Genomic DNA, 20,386 nt, shown 5'->3' with positions numbered 1-20,386 from the left:
GTTTTCAAAACACCAGTTTTCATTCTCAGCGTATGAAATTTGGGTTTGAAACAACGAAGGAGATCAGACGATACGAATACTTTTTTCCCTCAAGTTTTCTTCTCCACGGCGTGGCGAAATTTTCACGAACGTTTTGGATCACTCTACCGTGATTTCAATTTCCGTTCCCGCATTGATTAAAATAGACCGCATCTGGTTTAGCAAGCCATTAGGGAGTATCGTTAAAGCTTTTTTTACCAACTCTACCTATATGTCATCTCGCTCAACCTGTGAAAACTCTCCTCCCCCCCCCCCCCCCTACCCTCCCCTACTCTTTTTGCCTTTCATTCGCGAACCGCTTTAGTTTCATTCAGAAAATCTCCCACGCAAATTGGGATACATTGACAAGTACTGTTTTTGAAATCTGTGAAAGTCAAAATGCAGTCAACCTGCTACCAAAATTTATGATGTACCGTAAATCAATTAGCTTAAGTTTTGAACGACTCGTCTGTTGTGATATGATTTTCTTTCAAATCGTTTCAAATTGCGACAGGTATTTGAAAACTTGAAATTGAATTTTTCTTATCATATTACAGACTGATTGAGTGAGTGCTTTTTGATAGCTTCTCGAAATAATGTATCACATTTTTAAAATCTTTATTAAGAATCGTCAGAATAAAGATGCAACTTTTGTAAACGTCGGGGAATCTTGGAAAATCTTCCATTCTTAAAAGGTTCAACTATTTTGAAATTCCAAGAGAAGGTTTTCGAAATTGTGCCTTTTTTTAAATTTAAAATTGTCCACACTTTTACCTTAGCTTATTGAATGAAATATCTTCTATCACTTTAGCAAATCATCGAAGGCCCGCAATGCATTTTAGGATACTGTAAAATCTTTGAAAATTATTCAAAACTTGTAACAGGTATTGTCATCGCAAAAAATTGTCCGTAAACACACGAAAAAAAAAAAAAAATTATATCGAAGATACAAGGTTCAAACTATATGTCTCGTATAAAGAAAATTGTTTGGAAATATATTTAAGGATGTAGGATCATTCAATTTTGTTTTATAATCAATTTTGAATGAATTTCTCTATTTTTAGGTAAACTGTATACATTTTATTTTTGTTTAATAAATGAATAAATCAGAGTTATACATAAACATGTATAAACGAAGTTGTATATATTAATTATTTTCAATCATTCAATCATTTATTCATTCACTCGCAAGACTAAAATACGCCTTTTCTGTACATAAATGTTCATTTTTGAATTTAATGCGACAATTATTTCATGACCAGTCTTTTCTTCATAAATAATAACAGTTTGTTGTTTTTACTTGATTCTTACTCTTCTTTATTGTTGCCCAATCAGGTTCCTATTTCAATGGCAGATTTTACGAAGCCGTTGTGTCCGTTTTCCTTATATAGATTTCATTCTCGTAGCTGGATTTACACTTTTAATTGTTATAAACTTGTGAGGACTGTTATGTTCTCATTAACCACTTTGGAAAAATGTGACTAGACTTCGTCTGATGAAAAAAAAAAAAAAATATATGATTGTAAAATTGGATGTATTGAAACGTGCAAATAGATTGAAAATGTGGGCTACGAGATATTGATTAGATGTTGATTCTTTGGCGTCTTCTCGTAGTTGATTTACGTAGTAGGCGCGCTATTTAAGCTATTATAAGCTTGAAATCCGCTGAAACGATTTCAAGACCCTGAAATGAGGTGAATCAATAGCGAAACTCACTGGAATTCACGTGTATTTGAGTTTCTCAACTCACTTCATGGCAATCTTTTGACGATCCCGAAATTTATTAAGAATTATTCATTGCCAACCTAAAATTGTTTAACGTGGGTGCAAATTTTTTTTAAATTATTCAAGGCTCTCGATTGGATACTCGTAAAAAAATATACAATTTTCCTCCATCGTATGTTTGAGGCTCAAAAGACCTGAAAATACCGCATGCTTTTTTTAAGCCATCAATATCCTGGTGACTTTTGCTACTTTTTAGAATTAATAGTTGAAAGTAATTGAAATGCCAGACCATTCTGAGCCAAACGTGGCTGTCAACGGATAAGCTTTCAGCCACGCGTTTGGTATAATTGCAAGCGCCTGCGGAACAAATTTCTGTGACGATCAGAGTACCCTTCGAATTCTCAAATTCCCGTACCTTTGATGTATCTGATGTTCGTCAGTTACGCATCAACGGTGATAAAAGCGAATGACAGAATAAATGCCTCGTTCTCGTTTCCTGTTTTGATTGAATTTTGCATCAAGCTTTGATGACATATCAATTTTGCATAAAGTAGTTGAAAATTTATTATTGGAATACCATTCCATCCGAATTCGAGTATTTTGAACAATTTAGGAAATATTTTAGGTGGTAGTTTTTCAGCTTGCAAATTCTTTGGACCGATTCTATCCATTTTATATAATTTTTACACTGAACTCAGACTTTGGTAATATTTTCAGCGATTTTCCGTACTTGCGAAACTTTTTATAGAATTTCTTTACAACTTTAAATGATTGTACATTTATCTTCGGACTATTTTTGCCGTTTCCAACCGTTATCCGAGTTATTTCGGGGCTCGTTCGGTCATTTTGTGTAAATTATTACCCATGTTTGAACAATTCGAGTTACCTATGAAATTACAAAATGTCGATCATGCCACATTAAGTTATACCCGGAATTGTCGCCTGGCATGCATTTGTAGAATTCCTCTCACGCGCACCTCGAATAATGCAGACACGAAGGTTGACTCCGAGGTGTAAAACGTTCATGTCGGCCTGACATTGACTGATGTTCGGTCTCAATTTATATTTCTCTTACCGCCGGGAACCGCATTGTCAGCTCGAAATAGGTTTAAACTAAGTGGAATTTTTTGCAACACGCGTTACGCGCACCAGCTGTTTATATTTTACGTACAAGCTCTCCATAGACGGGATTAAAAAAAGAATATTGTAGATACACCGAAGAAAGACGCGTAGAAAAAAAAAAAAAAAAAAAATTAGAACCATAACAAAAACTAATTTCGAAACCCTGATCATCAATCAAATGATTAAACACGACGTCGAGGAAAAAACAGCGATCGGTTCTGTGTCAGAATTAATTTTGAATAATAATTGCTAAAAATTTTAGTATCATGATCCTGTTGTTGATTCTCGATTTTATCCAATCCGTTTCAATCCCCATAATTTGTATGTTCCCCATCTTCTATCTTCAAAAATAATATGAAAAATATGCTAGCTTCTCATATATCAATATGAATTTGGACAACAATATGGCGGAAAGTTGGCGATCAGCTGATCGTGTTTTAACTCATTTGTACGATTACTAGGGCACGAAAAGCCTCGTGCAGGCTGTCAGACTTTCATTTTGCAGTATCGAGTAGAAGCAGAATGACATATGGGGTTGAAAATTTTGTTTTAAAACAAATACTCGATTGGGTGGCCGACTTTTACCCACAAGATGGCGGCTGGTGATACTAAGTGACTTCATCATTGTATAGTTCACGGAGCTCGGAATAAAATGGTGAGAGCAATCACCGCGGGGATGAAGACATACGACGTAAAGGGTACGAGGTGGCACGAGGCTCTCTGATTGGTTGCGCCATCTTGGAAGTTGCACATGTGGTGCCGCCTGGCGGCAAATGTTAGCGTCCCTAACCTAAAAGATCACCGATGTAGTTAGCCAAGTTGCATACAATTGGTATAGCATCTTATTTTGCTCACCAGATAGCACCACGAGCGGAACTTCCAATATGGCGTTGAACCGACTTCCCCTTACGTCACGTCCTGCGCCTATGCTCTCACCTTATGCGCCTTCCATTCTATTCCTAGATCCATGATACAGTTTCCCTAGATACCTGTGTTACCGTAGTCTCAAAATTATCAAGATGAAAAAATGAATTTCGATGAAGAAAAAAAGATGATATATTTTTTTTTAACAAGTCCGAATCGGATAGTTATATTTCTGTACAACCGATGAGCGTTTATTTGATTGCTCAAACGCGTCTGCTGATTTATTACACCTGTGTGTGGATCCTCGCGTGCGAATACAGCTGTACATTCGCAAACTCGATTCGTCATCACCCTGGTGTGCTTAGAGTACATTACGGGTATGAGAAAATCTCACAACTTTATTACTCGCGATACACGTGCCCGTCTATATGGTCTTCTTTACATCTGTATGATACGATGTGAGCTTAACGAAAACCACATTCGTTCATTTATTTACTATATTAAGTAAAGGATCGTTAAAATATTTTGACAGCTCATTAAACACGTTTTTTTCCCCCTTCTTTCAAGTAGGCTGCACGCTATCATTTCCTCACCGCTTTTACGTCTACAATAAATTAATGTAAACTAGTCGGTATGTATATAGATGAGTGGAATTCTTTTTTCGTGCATACGTTTACCAGATGGCTCACACTTTTTTTTTTATCGATGATCAATGAACTATTTTTGATGCCGGTAGAGAATTTTTATATTTTTCTCATAGCAACGTTTTCGATATGATTTTCGCAAGGTGCGTAAGAGTGATATTAATCTTTCTCTTGATGGAATTTTTGATAATCTTGTTCTGTTCAACTCTCACTAACATAAGTCAGATTCAGCTAATTTTGAATTCTAAAAATTTGATGAAAAACAGTTTCTCGTAATCGTCGGCGTTGGAGTTAAATGTTTCGAGGACATCGCTTCAATGTTTCCGTTTACATTTCTCTTCATGAACTGAGATTACGGGTCGAATCACACCAGTGAGTCAATTCCAAGAAGGATATCCTGCACCCTGAACTTCAGGTCACGTACGCGGAAAAACTGAGGGTCATAAAATTGTAACAACGTAATGCGGAAGCAAGGATAGTAAAAGCAGAGCTGTAGCACCATTAGCAACCGAGCAGCAGCAAGGAGCGGGGCCGGTGAAATCGAATCGAGGGGATAGCTACTCGTAGAATAGTTGGAGCAGCATTGCTTAAAATACCATGAAATACTTGAAAAATTCCATGAAATTATACGTGTTTTTTAAACGATACGAGATGTTGTAATATGCGTATAAAATCGCGTGAATTGCTTCCAAAATGATCATCAGATAGTATGAAATTATAGTTTTGGAATTGTCACTATTACTACTATCAACACTTGACTAATATTATCACTGTCACTATTACGATAATTTTCATTTCACTATTACTATCACGATTGAAACTATTGCTCTTATTGCTACGACTACCACTATTAACACTTGACCAATGTTATCATTATCACAACTATTGCCACTATTGCCACTTCACTATCACTATCACTTTCACAACTATTGATAGTATTACCATTTCCATATTGTTATCACTATCACAACTATTTCCAGTATTACCACCACTACCACTATTAAGACTCGTCTAATATTATCATCATTACTATTATCACTGTTTTCATTTCACTATTATCACTATCGCAACTATTTCCACGACTACCGTTATTCACACCTGACTAATGTTATCATTATCACAACTATTACCACTTAACTATTACTATCACTGTTACAACTATTGCCATTATTGCCACTTCACTATTACTATCACTATCACAACTATTGCTACTACTACCGTTCCCCTATTATTATCACCATCACAACTATTGCCAGTATTAGCACCACTACCACTATTAACACTTGTCTAATATTATCACCGTTACTATTATCACTGTTTTCATTTCACTATTATTATCACTATCGCAACTATTGTCACGACTACCGTTATTCACACCTGACTAATGTTATCATTATCGCAACTATTGCCACTCAACTATTACTATCACTGTCACAACTATTGCCGCTATTGCTACTTCACTATTATACTATTACTATCACTATCACAACTATTGCTACTACTATCATTTCACTATTATTACTACTATTGCCATCGTTGCTACTATTGCTACTATTAGATACTGTGAGATGTGAGTGAATTCCGGGCACTATTCAATGGTTTAAAATCCTGTGAAATGTTTGTGAAGTTTATGAAATGCATGTAACAGACCATGAAAACTAAGTGAAATATAAAATTCTTATATGGGATACCGCCTTGAACCGAGTACGTGCTTCCGTTTTGAACAACGTGACGCCATGAAACGAAGAGAGCGTAGATTTGTTATTCACATTTAGTTCCTCCACCCGTTTCTTTCGTTTTTGTTTATTTATTTACACATATATTTTTTGTCCGTTTTTCTTCGGTGATAAAAAGAAAAACATAAATTGCTGTCGTGAATTATCACCGCAAAGTGTAAGTGGGTGCAGGTATACAATATATATATATCTATACATGGATGTGTATTATACATTATATGTATACCTGTTTTAAGGGTGGTGGTAACGCGTAGCAAGGTAAACATGGAGCGATAAATTTTCGCCGGTGAAACCGCAGCTCTCGTCTTAGCGGCCAGGATCGCGACAGATGTTGTGTACGATAAAAGATAAGAAATGAAACCCTAGGGGAATGAAATAGGTGTACCATGTATAATATGAAGTTGTCACTGAGCTGCGGGAATAAAACGAGAAATATGACGGTGATGAATGAAACACCACACTATACTATGTTTCACTCGACGATATCCGGTGTGTTTTATATTTTTATTCTTACTATTTTTCCCCCCTACACGTTTCAAATAGAATATTAGCTCAATAGTTATTTTGAAGACAACTAATTCATTGATTGTAAAATTTGTTACACGTCATTTCAATTTTAATACAAACTTAACTGAGACTCAAGTTTTTGTAAAATATTTTCGGATTTTGGCTTCCCAGTGTCGATGAATTTTCTTTCTCGCGTACAGCTAAAAGTTTAATGAAAATTTCTGCAGTCACGTTTCCATGAATTGAGGAACCGTAGGTGTCGTTATAATGTCTACAAAAAAACGTTGGTCGTGATCTTCAAATCGTTCGTTGATCGTGATCTTGAAAACGTCGAGAGGGAATTCATCGCTCGAGGCGAAACTCTGCGGGAGTTGATTTTCTGGCAAGTGTCGACGGGAAAAGGGTGATTCGAGATAAGATCTAGAATGTTTTCCGAACTGTTATACGTACAGTGGGCTAGGTCGGTTTGACGGATGAAGCTTTCAGGATTGAGAGTGAGCCGATGTTAACACAAGTAGGTTACCATCTGGGAATCGTGTTACCAGTGCGGAGAGCCGGGCGTTTAACGGTTCTCGAAATAAGTCGGTCGAGAAGATGTTATACACTTGGTGAAGGGTCGTTCCATCTCTCTTTATTTTTCGGTTCATTAATTAGAAGCATGCCGAATTTTATGCGTTCGGTGAAATTGCGCAATAAACATGCAAAAGTGGTTTTGGGTTTTTTTGTAACATGTGTATCGAGAATCCCACTTTCCGTGCCCGTGAAACGTGTGAGAAGTGGCGCCTTTTCTCTTTTATACAGACTAGTTAGATTTTTGGGGGCAGAGTTGAAGTTCTGAATTTGAAAAGTTACGAAAGCGCCTGATTTCAATTATTTGGTTGCGAAACTTGGAGTAAAGAAGTCGAACTTTTACGAAACAACAAAGTTTCGATTAGTTGGAAACTCCTCGGCTCAAAGTTCCGAAATGCAGGATTCCAAAAATCCAAGTCCCAATAGAGCAAAATTCCGACAGATAAAGTTTTGACGTAGTAAAGTCCCGAAAATTAAAACATTCTCACACAGCGTAGGTTACTCAACGAGTGGGCGTAAGAAATGAGAAAAACCAAAAACTAGAATAACTATGATTCCGCATATAAAAATATCGAAATCCAAAACAATGAAAGATCAAAGTGGTCAAATTTTACCAAGCCAGAAATTAACGGTACTGAAAATCTTCGATCACTCAGAACTTTGATGATTCAGATTTGAAAATTTCCTCATATTCTCACTTTCGGAACTTTGACTAGTCGTAGTTATGCCCTTTCGCCATTTTATTGTTTTGGAATTTGGGACTTTGAAATGGAATAAATTCTACAAATTTACTGTTGCAATTTCTTAGAATCTATGCCATTTTTTTATTTCTGCCTCAAATAAAAATTCTTGTAGTGTTTTTGTTCAGAATTGTGTCTAGAATGGGGCTCTTAAGCCCTTTTTCACGATCGGACACGTGGACTTCGATATTTGGAGATTCATACGTGAATGTCGAAATAGACCCAGACACCCTCGTAACCTTTAAATCCCCGCTGATTTTAATGTATATTCCAATAACCCAAATTTCTATTATATGACTATAGTTTGGCCAAGCGACGGCCTAAAGTTTAATAGATTCCCCATTGAAATGGGTTTAATTATATCTTGAATTTTCAAAAGCTCCCGACCTAATTGACCTGATAAACTGCGTTGCTCTAATTTTCAGCTGACGTAGATCAAGAGTGGAAAATAAGAACCGTAACGAGTATCGACGAATCATGCGATGACGATGGCGGCATCGAGGGAGAATACGAAGCCCGTTGAGGAGCTTGCAAGAGTCGGTAATAAAGCGTGGCAGTGTAGCCGGGGAAGGAAAATGCGAAATGAAGCTACCGCAAGGGAGGTAAATATTGTTTGAAATAAAGAAAGGCTTGGGCAGCTGGAGCGGAGGATCGGGCATAAGGATGCGCTGGTTGAGAAGAGCCACTGGCAACAATGTGACATTGTTGAGACAAAGATGTTGATGAGCGGTGGGAATCTATCGACCAGTTTAACGAGCAACTTAACCACGGTGCTTCGGCATGTGACCAGCTGCAACGACACTCCCTTCAACGGTTGCCTGTCCGGCTGCAGTCTCGGACAGGGTGCTGCCGATTCAAGTACCTCCCTATGGGCGCCGTATGATCACTTTTGCACCGTTGAATACGACTCGGCCCTGTTATGCAGACCATGCGACTACCTCGACTGTGACGTCAACGTATCCCTCGTCCTCAGCGGCCTCGAAAACGTCGAGGGAATGTTCCTTACCCAGTTCCCCATGCTCAGAGACTGCAACTCCACGGTACTTGAAGAGGTTAGTATTCGTTGTGTTCCAGGATTTTGTCGCATGATTGACATTTCGACCTGTTTCATCCACTTGTTGGTTTCTTCCATTTCCAAGCGTTTCCATTTTCAAATCATTTCGTGATCATGTTGTTGAACTGGTGCCGTGAGATGCAGGAATTCTTAAACTTTTCATGCGTTCTCTTAGTAGTATTCTTCTTTTCATTCGGATACCGAAAAGTGGTCTTCTTCGGATTGTTTTTATCTTCAGAACCTTCTCGAACAACTTTCTCAATTTCTTATAGCTGTGTATCTTCTATTAAGCTTGCTTCTTCATCGGCTTCCTCGCCTTTCTCTTATCTTCAAAATATACTCGAACAACTTCATCTACACGTTATAGCCGTACCTTTCATTTCATCTGGTTCTTTGTCTGTTGTTGTCTTTTTTTTGTAATTTTTAAATCTAATTTTGTTACACAAATTTACACTGTCAGTTTCATTTGCTTTTTCGATATCTTCAGTTTGTCTCCATTTTCAAAACCCTCCACAACAACTTCCTTGCCTTTTTATAGTTTTATCTTCCATTTCACCTGATTTTAAATATTCTCCTTTAGCTTCTTCTTTACTTTTAAAACCTTCCAAAGTAAATTTTGCTACCTACAATCACATCTTCTACTTCATCTGCTTCTTAATTACCTCCTTCAGCTTTTCCTTGTACTTAAAATCTGCTGAAACATTTTTTTCTGCTTCTCACAACCTTGTAACATTTTTCTTAATCTGCTTCTTTAATTCCTTCAACATCTTTTCACCTTTCAACCCTTGCGAGACCAACTTTTGTCACTTGAAGTTACATAATTTATTTCACCTATGACTTCATCATCTTTTTATCCGCCAAAGCTTCGAAAACGCGTCTCTCTCCTCTTTCCAACTTAACCATCAATTTAATTTGCTTCTTCATCTTCGTTTTCAGATTTTCAACCTCTCCAAAGCCTTTCAAAACAACTCTTCCCACGTCTATAAGTCATCGTTTCCTATCATCATCTTCAACGTTTCCGGTTCCTTCTTCATCGCCGACTTTCAAACACATTTCATACATCTAACAACCCGTTCGCTTCAACAGTTGCTCGAGTGCTCAGCGACGAACGATCCGACGGTCTCTGACATACCGGTGACGTGTACGCGTCGCTTACAGCGTCCATCCTGGAGCGTCAAAGGCAAACGGTTCGACTGGACTTTCCTCTTCGTCGCGGTTTTCATAGTCGCTGGTGGCTTGGGCAACATCCTTGTCTGCCTGGCCGTTGGCCTGGATCGACGACTCCATAACGTCACAAACTACTTCCTCCTCTCGCTCGCGGTTGCTGATCTCCTCGTCAGCCTCTTCGTCATGCCGCTCGGCGCCATTCCCGGGTTTTTGGGTGAGTCCTTAAATTTTTTTTTGCCAGTGTCCATCCTTTCCAGATAAATGCGGGACAGGCAGAAGTTTTTCCGCGGCCTCGTGGAGCTTTTGTGAATACTCGTGGCGACCCTTCTTTCCCCTTTTCACCAAGTATCCGCTCTGACAAGTATACAACATACAATACACAATGCAACGACATTAATCACAGTTTTCTCAGAGACTGCAGCAGCCCCCGCCAACCCTCCCCTCCTCCATTTTTTACGCTTATGAGTTGATCTTCTCGCGCCCTCTGAAGAGCTCTCCTTTTATCAAACTCTCACCCATGGGTTCTTTTGATAACCTGCTTTGCCCCTCGTTGCTCCGCTAGAAACTACCCTGAATTCACCGTTCATCACAACGGCGTAAAAACACAGCCCGAACAAAACTGAGCGAACGAGTTTGTCCAGGGTCAGGAGGCATATCATTAAAACCTCTTGGTTAATGGACGGGTGCCTGAAATTCATATTATATAAGCTTGGGAAACATAATTCGTTAAGAAAGAAAGGGGACAAGCATATAAATCTTAATTTTTTCTCCCTCATTTACGTATCTTTCTTAACTGGTAGCGAAAAGGAGAAAATTATCGTCCGTCGAGACCTTAATCCTACACTCTGTAGCGATAATGATAATTCGACACACTCTTGGATTTGGTTGTCAATCTAATATTTATTCTTTCCCGACCGAGAAACGATTTGAAACAAGTGTCTTTAGGCTGATCGTGAGCCAGCCTTTGAATTTCCCGTTTTCACACTGCAGGTTCCAAATTCACAAAAAAAAAAAAATATGTATTAATATCCGATTCAAATTTCGAACTACACACTCAGATCCGCGATTAACGATTTAAAAGCTTTCAGGCACCATATTACATGAAAGTATGACGATAATTCAAATTTTGAACCACTATAATGGATCCACCATTACAAATTTAGGAAAAAGGATCTTGGGTTCATTATCGGCAACCCATAAAACCTTCATCTACAAATTCTAGCCAGAATCCGAATATTTCTATTTTTTTTTTTTTCCACCACATGTCCAATCTTACCTCAGATTCATGATCAGCCACCAAAAAAACCTGACAGTACCAATTATCATTCAAATCTTTTCATCCATTCCCAAGATAACATCGTTTTTATTTGATTTTTTGGAATACCGGTCTCTACATAATTCAAAAGGTACGGTACCAATCTAAGTCAAAACCCGATCAGATCTAAGTTTGGAAAATCCACGTCGATCGAGATCAAAATCATCTTATCGTGTCCTAACTTTTAGGTAATACCACGTTGAAAAAAAATAATCCGATGTCAATTTGGTTTCAACATTTTTATTGTTTCACTTTTCTGCCACTGTAACGATCGATAATCGGTGTAATTTGTGTTAAAAATATGGACTGCGTGCGAAGGGTTGTTTTTCCGAGATTAGGGACAACGAACCGAAGGGTCAGGTTAGCTGGTGACACTCGCATTACGGGTGATTGATTACAGTCATCCGCTGCTCTGTTCGAATGCATTCACCCGTGCCTCGTTGAATCGGTATTTAATTACGAACAATCGCGTTATAAAACGACCGCAAAAACTTTCCTGTGAAAAATGTTGACCTCCCCTCGTTCGTATCGCAGCGTGTATCATGCCCCGAACTCAAAATTGGTTTACAGAGCTTAATCCAGTTTCCAACACTTCTACTCTGTAATACACATATTAAAGGGAACAGCGCCCTGCAAGCTTTGAACCGAGTTGCAAAGTTGTTATTAGATGGGTAAATGGTGCATCGTGATCCTGCGCTGTTTCTCGGTAATACGGACATGTATCCCGTGTAACAGCTCGTTACCTAAAACTTGATAATCAAACATTATTAATCTAGGAGGTTGTCGGCTTTGCCACAGAGCCAGTCATACTTTTTTATCCACTCTCCTTCACCCCGTACTTTCGCGCGGCTATGCTACAAGTTCTATACGACGCATTGTATGACTGTTGGCATAATGGTGTAAGGACCTTGGTACCTTAACCAAGAGATGTGATCAGTTTGTACATATATTGGTGTGTATCAGGTTTGGAAGTCTGTGGATAATTAGGGGGGGAGCACTCTGAATGGGAAGGAGGGTGATGAGAACTAGGATGAGGGTAATAAGAATGAGGAAGTTGAGGATCAGGATAAGGATAATGAGGTTGGAATCTTGAAGATGAGGGTAATCAAGACGAGTATCGTGAAAACAGGATGAAGACGATGTGAATTTCGTAAAGAATGACGAAAATCAAGGATGAGGGTAAAGTGGAGGACAGTGAGGATGATAAGGGTTGTAAGAATGGCGAGGGAAAAACATGGCGATGATAAGGTTGAACATCAGGCTGACTAAGGCAAGCTCGTGATGAAAAAAAGAATGAATTCGGTGAATGGAAAGTTGAGATAACGAGGATAAGGATGATGAAGATGATGCGAATGATTGGAGAAAGCACAAGAATGACGAGGTTCAACATGCTGAGGATGAGGAAGTTGAAGTTTACATTCGCAATGATGAAAATAAACGTGAAAATTGCGGGTTTGAACACGACGATGAAAAACGAGGGCGGGAACCAAAATGACGAAGTTGACGATGATAATGACCCTCGAAACAGTGATAAAATAAAGAATAAATTGAGTTTGAAAATGTGTGGAAAAATCGAAAATTCTTTTAGGGTGACGCAAAATCAAAACGTCTTAAGGCATTGAGATCAAACGGACAATAATCATAGAAAAAAATAAAACAAACAATACTTGTGAATCGAGTCTTGGATTCTGAATTGAAGCTTGCAAATGACGATTTCCAGTTCTAATCGTAAGAACGATAAATCAACAATTCTATAAACCGATTCATTCTGTGCGGTTTGATAATTCAAAGCTCACGTGAATTTTGTGACAAAGCTGTTCCAAAAACACGTCTCTTAGAATTTTGGGTGAAATATTCTTGTTCTTTATTTTCAACCATTCCTTTGCTTTCGCGTGCCTGTGAACGTGTACTTTTGAATTACACGTTTTTGATATTTTTTTTTTCTTGATCTTTTTCGCCTCATCTGGAAAACGATTCAGAATTCTCTCGTTTTTATCATTTCCTCGCGATTTTAATCTCGTTATGTAAATATTCCAGATACCTGTGTAATTTCCAGAGTGAAGAGTGTTTTCGCACATTAGGAAATCCTTTTTCGTTTTGCACCGCGATACGTAGAACAAGGTACGAAAAATTTTGAGCATTAATTAACCCGAGCCTATATTATATGTACGTGCAGCTGTATGGCTGGGAACATACTTTTACTCCGTATTTGCGTTAAAGCCTCGTGTAATATACATATTTTATACCCGCGCAATTATATCATGTATCTTGAAAGTGCTTAAATCGAATCGTGCAGCTTTCACTCCGCTCATTGCTGGAATATTTTTAATTAGTCGGTATATCTTCACTCGAGTTTCGTATACCCGATTCATTTGATCGTATGCGTCAGTGAATCAGCACAGAAATAGAAATATCACGCGTTATTCAATGAGGGAGTGAATTAATCAACGATTATAGAATTACCAGTCAGCTGAATGGAATATTCATAATTCTGGAATAATTATTTTTAGTCGATAAAATCATCCGCAAGTTTGACAATGATTGAACGAAATGATTCGAATAGTAGCACAGAGTGAATACAGAATGAGTGGTTTAATTCGAAACTAGCATTCAAAGCATCGGAAAGAAGAAAATAACGCTTCTTGTCGTTTTGGCTACTCCGACGGTTATTAATTTCTCTGAATTTTAATTATCTTTGTGGACTATTGGTGAACAACAGGTGCGAAATTCTTTTCTAATTTCGGTCGGGGATCTAAAACCGCTGTCCTTTGTCGGTTTTCATAATGCCTTAGTATTTTTTATCGGAGGATAAAAATTCCAAAATCCCTCGCGGCTGGTTACGCCAGTGTCCGGAAATCCAATCTCTGCAGCCGACTGATCAGAGCCGGTGCATCGGTGCCTTGGGAATATTTTGGAATTTTCCCTCCTTTTCATTCATCCAGAATCTGATTGTTCGTCGGGTCGAAATTTGAAAAAAAAAAAAACCATTATTCACAACAGAGAAAGAACTGTGATAAACCAATCGGAAACGATCATTCCTTTATACGTACAAACGACTAGAAATAACAAAATCAAGAAGTATAAATGAACTTTAAAGAAGTGAATCAAAACATTCAAGTATTGACGAATCGATATATTGATTTACTTTAAGTTTCCAAAATTGAGCGTAGATCTCTCAATTGAAAAATTTAGACCTAATATGAATTTGTTTTCTCTTCTTGCGACGTATAGGTGCAAACTACATGCAATACAATTTTCGGTTCTTGGACGATTATTTCACTCCGTCGAAATAAGAAAATAAAAATAAAAAAACACATATAACATAACATAAAATGTTCTTCAGATATTTTTCCGTTTCCGTATCGAAGAGAATAATTTATGATATCGTGTCTCGAACCTGCGAAGTAGAATTTAGAGATTTTTTTTTTTTCATACTTCTTTCTTTCGTTTCCTACGAGCCGATGATTTTTAGTATCATTTATTTCTCTAATCGTATTCGGAAAAAATAGCCTTACCGTTTATCTTGTTATTCGAAATCGCGGCTTATTTCCCATCCGGATTTTCAACTTTAGATATTTTTGAGGTCCCAAGTCGTACCGAACCGAAAATTTCATTTGCATCGAGATGCGAGATCGTCCAATTGTTTCGGTTTACCTGAGTGGTCAGTCGTAAAATTTGATTGTCCATGAAGCGCTGAAGCCGGCTGAAGGAACACCGGAAACTGAATGTCGCCTATGCAGCGAGCAGCAGACAAGAGTGGATTACGCCACAGTGAATGGCATTAAAGATGCACTAAACTTACAGTCCGGTCAAAAAGCTACGAAGAAAGAGATATCATATAACAAAAGTTTCACAGTAGAACTGAAGTTCGTCGAGATTAATTTAGTTTAAACGATATTGCCCAAAAACTATTCAAATAACTATAAACACGAGTTACGATGGCATAATTATTGATGACTTTGAACGATTCCTAGCATCAAATTATTTCTACAATTAAGAAACCGCATCGTCTGAACGACTTTAATAAAGCGGAGCTCATTTTGATCCGGAATGAATTCTCCACCAATCACAAAAGTCATATTTTATATTTTACTTCCAAGTCGGTAAAAAAAAAAAAAATGAATAAAATAAAACAAAATGAAATTATTATCAACGACGAATAGTAAACCAATGCTTTAATAAATACTACAACGTTAATTAAAATTCATTGACGAATAAAATTAGCCCAAGTTAATTACAATCGGTCAACCGGTGGGATTTTTGTTGTTGTTTTGGAAACGACTCGTTGATGAGATCTCTTCAAGTTCGTCAGTAATCGTGCTATTTTAGCCAAAATTTATGGTTCGTTAATTTTTTCAGTGTCAAAGTAATATCGTTTCAAGTAAATTGACGTCAGTTGCATTTTCGAACCTTCGACGTATCGTATTTTTCCCCTCAAAGCTCTTTGACGGGACTGTACGTTTGATACACGAATCCTTGAATGGGGGATCGTCAAAGGGGCGGCTTTAACCACCCAAGAAGACAAAGGCTCCCTCTGGAATTGTTCCGTGATATGCCGAAACAGGTCTGGAGATATTTGTCGTTAGCAATCTTGTTCCGCAAAGCCACATATTGAATACATACGGGATGACGGTATTCAAACGTGGCAGAGTAAGGCAGAAAATACACAGTCGTCGAGTTAATGACGCGTCGCGAGGAATCCTCGAGAGAATTTAAAGAGACGGAGAGCTAGGCTCACAATTAGAGGAAGAAAGAGACAGTGATGAACAGATGACGAAGCGGAGAATGTTCCGTACAACGATTACAATTCGTCAGGCTCATCTCGATGCTCGTTTACCCCAATATTATACTTTGCTATAAATTTTCTTCACGTAGAAATTAATTTGCCGAAAATTAATCCATTTATCGAGCATTCGGCAGAAAGATGACAATGAAAAGACAACAATGAAAATTTGACCAATCTCGTTGGAATATTTAATCAAACGAATCTAATAATCTTGAAACCTTGATAACAATGGCCTGAATTTTATTGCAAGGTTGGGAATATTTTGAAATATTGTTTGTAGATGCTAAAAAACGGGGGAAAAATGTGTCAACGTAACTCGTGAAAGGGATGTAAAAATAATCTGAACTTTGTGGGTGAAAATGAACTGAGATCGGACGAAATTGTCATAGAATTGAATCATCTAAAGTTTTGCTAAGGATGGTTTTAAACCGTCAAATATACAAAGAAACGGTCAATAATCGTAAAAAATTGTAATATCCGATCAAAGATATTTAAAAGTGGCAGAGACGGCGAAAACTTATTTTGTGAATGAGTCGTCTAGCATGATATAAAAAATATCAATGATGCCAGGCGAATAATCAAACATAATTTCAAGTGATGGAAAATATTTAAAAACAATCCACTGTAATCAAGAATTAACACAAACGTTAAAAAATATCTGAAAATGAACCGTATTAAGAATAAAATTTTGAAGTGGTAAAAAATGATCGAAACACGTTGTGAATTATCAACCTTATCGAAAAAAAGTTTTTAATCGTTAAAACTAGTTGTAAAAAACAATGAAAATATTGAAAAATAAACCGAAATAGTGATAAAATATGAAGAGTATTCTCGAAACCAAATATCTCAAGGTACTCGACAAATGTTTAGAATAAGTTAAAAATAAAATGTATCAATTCGAGTTTATTAGTACCAATTGTCAGAAACGGTGAACATTGGTTAAAAAAAGTCTTGAAGTACAATATGATACTATTGGAAAAAGTATAAATTTTTATCGAATTATCAGCAAGATAATTCAAAACCATTGAAAACAGTCTCAAAATGTCAAAATCTAAAATATTCATCATTTACTAAGGGTGAAAAATTGCATTAGAAGATTTTGTCAATTGTTCCAGAGTTTTGATAAACGGCGAGGAATGCTTCTACAGTTTCATCGGTCTCGTAATTCAATTTTGATTATTTTCCATCATATCGTCTTCGCATCTTTTCTCGGGCTTGTTTCTCATTTTTCTATCTCTTTTTTCCCTCCTTCTCTCTCGCTTCTCCTTTCGTCCTGTGTCAACGATACCGTACAACGTTTCAAGTGAGCAAACGTGTGATCAGAGCAAACTCGCGGGGATGTATGCCGTGTTGAGAAAGGGGTTGAAACACACGTCGTACGGTGTATGCATAAGGTATCCAGGGACTCTTTGCGCGTCTGCGTGCACATGTTGAACGGTTATACCTTCGTGTACGTTGGTGAGGATTTGCGAACGCGAGAACGTGCCTGCGTGTAGAATTGTACGAATTTAACCGACTCTCGTCCCCATCTTCCCGCGACCCAATGTTTCCGTTCAGCCAACGCGAATCATTAATCTCCAGCCGGCTGGAGATAAGAATACAGGCGAGAGAGGCGGATCGATATTTCCAGGATGGTGGTGAAAATGTAGAAGAATCGGAAAATGGAAAAGTCACGATATCGAATTTTTGTATTTTCATACGTAGAGAGGTGAAGTGCAGGGAATTAATTAAATCGATGGGAGTATTGTTTTTCAATATGGTACAATATCGAATGTTTGGCGATTCGCAAGTATGTTGGATAGAATTTCAAAATGTGGAAACTCAAGGTGTCGAAAAGTCAAAATTAAGAAAGGTAAAGTTTACGGAGAGACCAAACACTTTGAATCACACATTGTTGTGCTGAGTAAAATTTTAGAAGAAGATTCTTTTTGGTTTTTGAGGTCGATGATTACGAATCTGAAATCAGATTTTAAAAATTCAAGATGGCCGACGAACATTTCAAATTTAATCAGATCCAGGCAAAAAGCTCTACGCAAAGGTTTTCGGGGTCGTTGATTAGATTCGCGATATTGAATTTTCGAAATCGGATTTCAGATTCGTAATCGCAGCGATCCCGAAAACCTCTGGATAGAGTTTTTCCTCTAGATTTGATCGGATTTGAAATGTTTGTCAGCTATATTGGATCCGCGATCTTGAATTTTTCAAATCCAATTTCAGATTCGTAATCAGCGATCCCAAAAATTTATAATTTATGTAAAAGATGTATATATGTGTGTGTGGAAGGATAACTTTATCGTAGAATTGCCCCATTAATTCTGAACAATAACAAGTATTTGCCTTTCATCCTACAGCTGTAGAATGTATTTATCAACATTACAAAATTATTTGAAAATAATATTTTTTCATTGTCCATAAATTATTGTCGAAATAAATCTAAGAATATGTACTGAAAACACATAATTCTTTGATCTTTTTATTATTCAACCTCAAGTTCAACCCCGTTGAATTTATCCATTTATTCATTCGTTCGTTCATTCATTCATCCATTCGTACTTTTCACTTTATCATTGAAACATTTACAATGTCGTTTGAATATTCATCGAAAGATATTCACCGCATTCGCGATTACCGTATTCTTTTAATTTAGCCGAGACATCGAATATACTTTTTTCTCTCGAATTTCCGGTCCATTAGTCTGATTTTAATTTTCAACCAATTCTCCTCAGAATAATCTGATATTTCGAATCTTCCGTGATGTGAAATCGACTAAAGCTGAAAACGAGTTTAATAGCTGTGTAATAAGTGGTCGAAAAATTGTTGCTCGATCATTATTTCCATATTGACCTTAGTATCCAACAATCAGTCCGGAATAAACTGATTCTGCATCGCGCACAAAACATTGAGAAATTGGCGGCACGGTTCAACTTGACGAGTAGAGATGGGAAAATTGTTGCGTAAGAACCTGGCAGAATGCAAACTTTGCTTTATCGAATTATAATTGGCAAAACGTGGCAATACATACGTAAACATACAAATCCACACGTATCGCGTTACATACCGCAACGCATAAATAACGATACTCGCAATAACAATAAGTTATATTTGCCAGTCGCCGTTTTGTATTCCGCTACTGTTACCGTTGCCTTCAATTAACTTCATTGTAAATATACAAAAGAGAAGATGGGCGCGTTTATAATTAACTGGGTTACCTTTGAAGTGGATAAAATGACCAAGAAAATGAAAATAATTATTATTCTTTTGGTTATTAATATTATTATTCCAACGAAATTTTGCCTCGACTTTTTTCACGCCACAAAATTATTTTGTAACATTAATATACGAATATACGTTATGTTTGTGCGATAAAACTTTGGGTTGAGTTTCTCAAAATATTGTTTCAACTTGTATACACGCGATGTGTAAGAATAATGAGTGTATACAAATTTACGTTATCTGGTCAATATAATCGAGTGTTGATTATTTAATCGGTAATTCAAATTGACAGAGGCGAAGAATCGTCTCTCTACGTGATAAAATTTTCCACTTCCTCCAATTGATTTCCTTTGAATCCCGTTTATCTTTTCCTTCTTTCGACCGAAATCTCTATTTCGCAACATTTTAATTACGGAGACTTGATCAATACGTATAATAACAGCCCTTTCTGCACTACGGCAACGCCGATAATAACCTCAACTCCCGGGAATCTGGCGCGTTCCGATAATAATTAACGCGAATCCTATACTAGCCCCCGCAAATCAATTGAGTCGCCGTCATGTAGGGGATGAGCAGGCTTCATGATTTAAATTTTTTTAATTCAGGCGAATGCGAGCCAAAAAACTTTGCACACAACTTTTCCCAGATTTGTTCTCATCCGTTTTCAAAACAAAGCTTATGAAAAATTTGGGGTTGGATCAAGTCGAAGAACTTTGGTTATGATTTTTTCTTTTTTTCTTTCAAAATCGTTTCCACTTTTCTCGAAAAACGAGCCAAGACGCAAAGCTCGCCAGCTTTTTTTTCCTACTTCAACCTCTAAAAATCCTCTTAGACGGATCTTGAAGTCCGTTATCGCTTACGGGCTCTTCTCAAAAGCTGATAAGACTCGGGAAAGCTTTTCTCTTGACCCGACATCTCTTATTCA

General features: G+C 37.4%; 1 protein-coding gene across 1 annotated transcript in view; it reads left to right on the top strand.

The window, feature by feature from the left end:
- 5-HT2A (5-hydroxytryptamine receptor 2A) overlaps window positions 1-20,386 on the top strand; it is a 151,679-nt gene that overhangs the window by 15,558 nt on the left and 115,735 nt on the right. The window contains exons 3-4 of the mRNA XM_069136410.1: window positions 8,352-8,978; window positions 10,067-10,361. Of these exons, the coding sequence (XP_068992511.1) occupies window positions 8,643-8,978; window positions 10,067-10,361 (631 nt within the window). The 5' untranslated portion in view covers window positions 8,352-8,642. The remainder of the gene's footprint in view (window positions 1-8,351; window positions 8,979-10,066; window positions 10,362-20,386) is intronic.

This window comes from Neodiprion pinetum, chromosome 5 (genome assembly GCF_021155775.2).
Source record: "Neodiprion pinetum isolate iyNeoPine1 chromosome 5, iyNeoPine1.2, whole genome shotgun sequence".
In the NCBI taxonomy this organism is placed as follows: domain Eukaryota; kingdom Metazoa; phylum Arthropoda; class Insecta; order Hymenoptera; family Diprionidae; genus Neodiprion; species Neodiprion pinetum.
The sequence above is the reverse complement of the archived record's forward strand: the minus strand, read 5'-3'. Positions and strand labels throughout refer to the sequence as shown.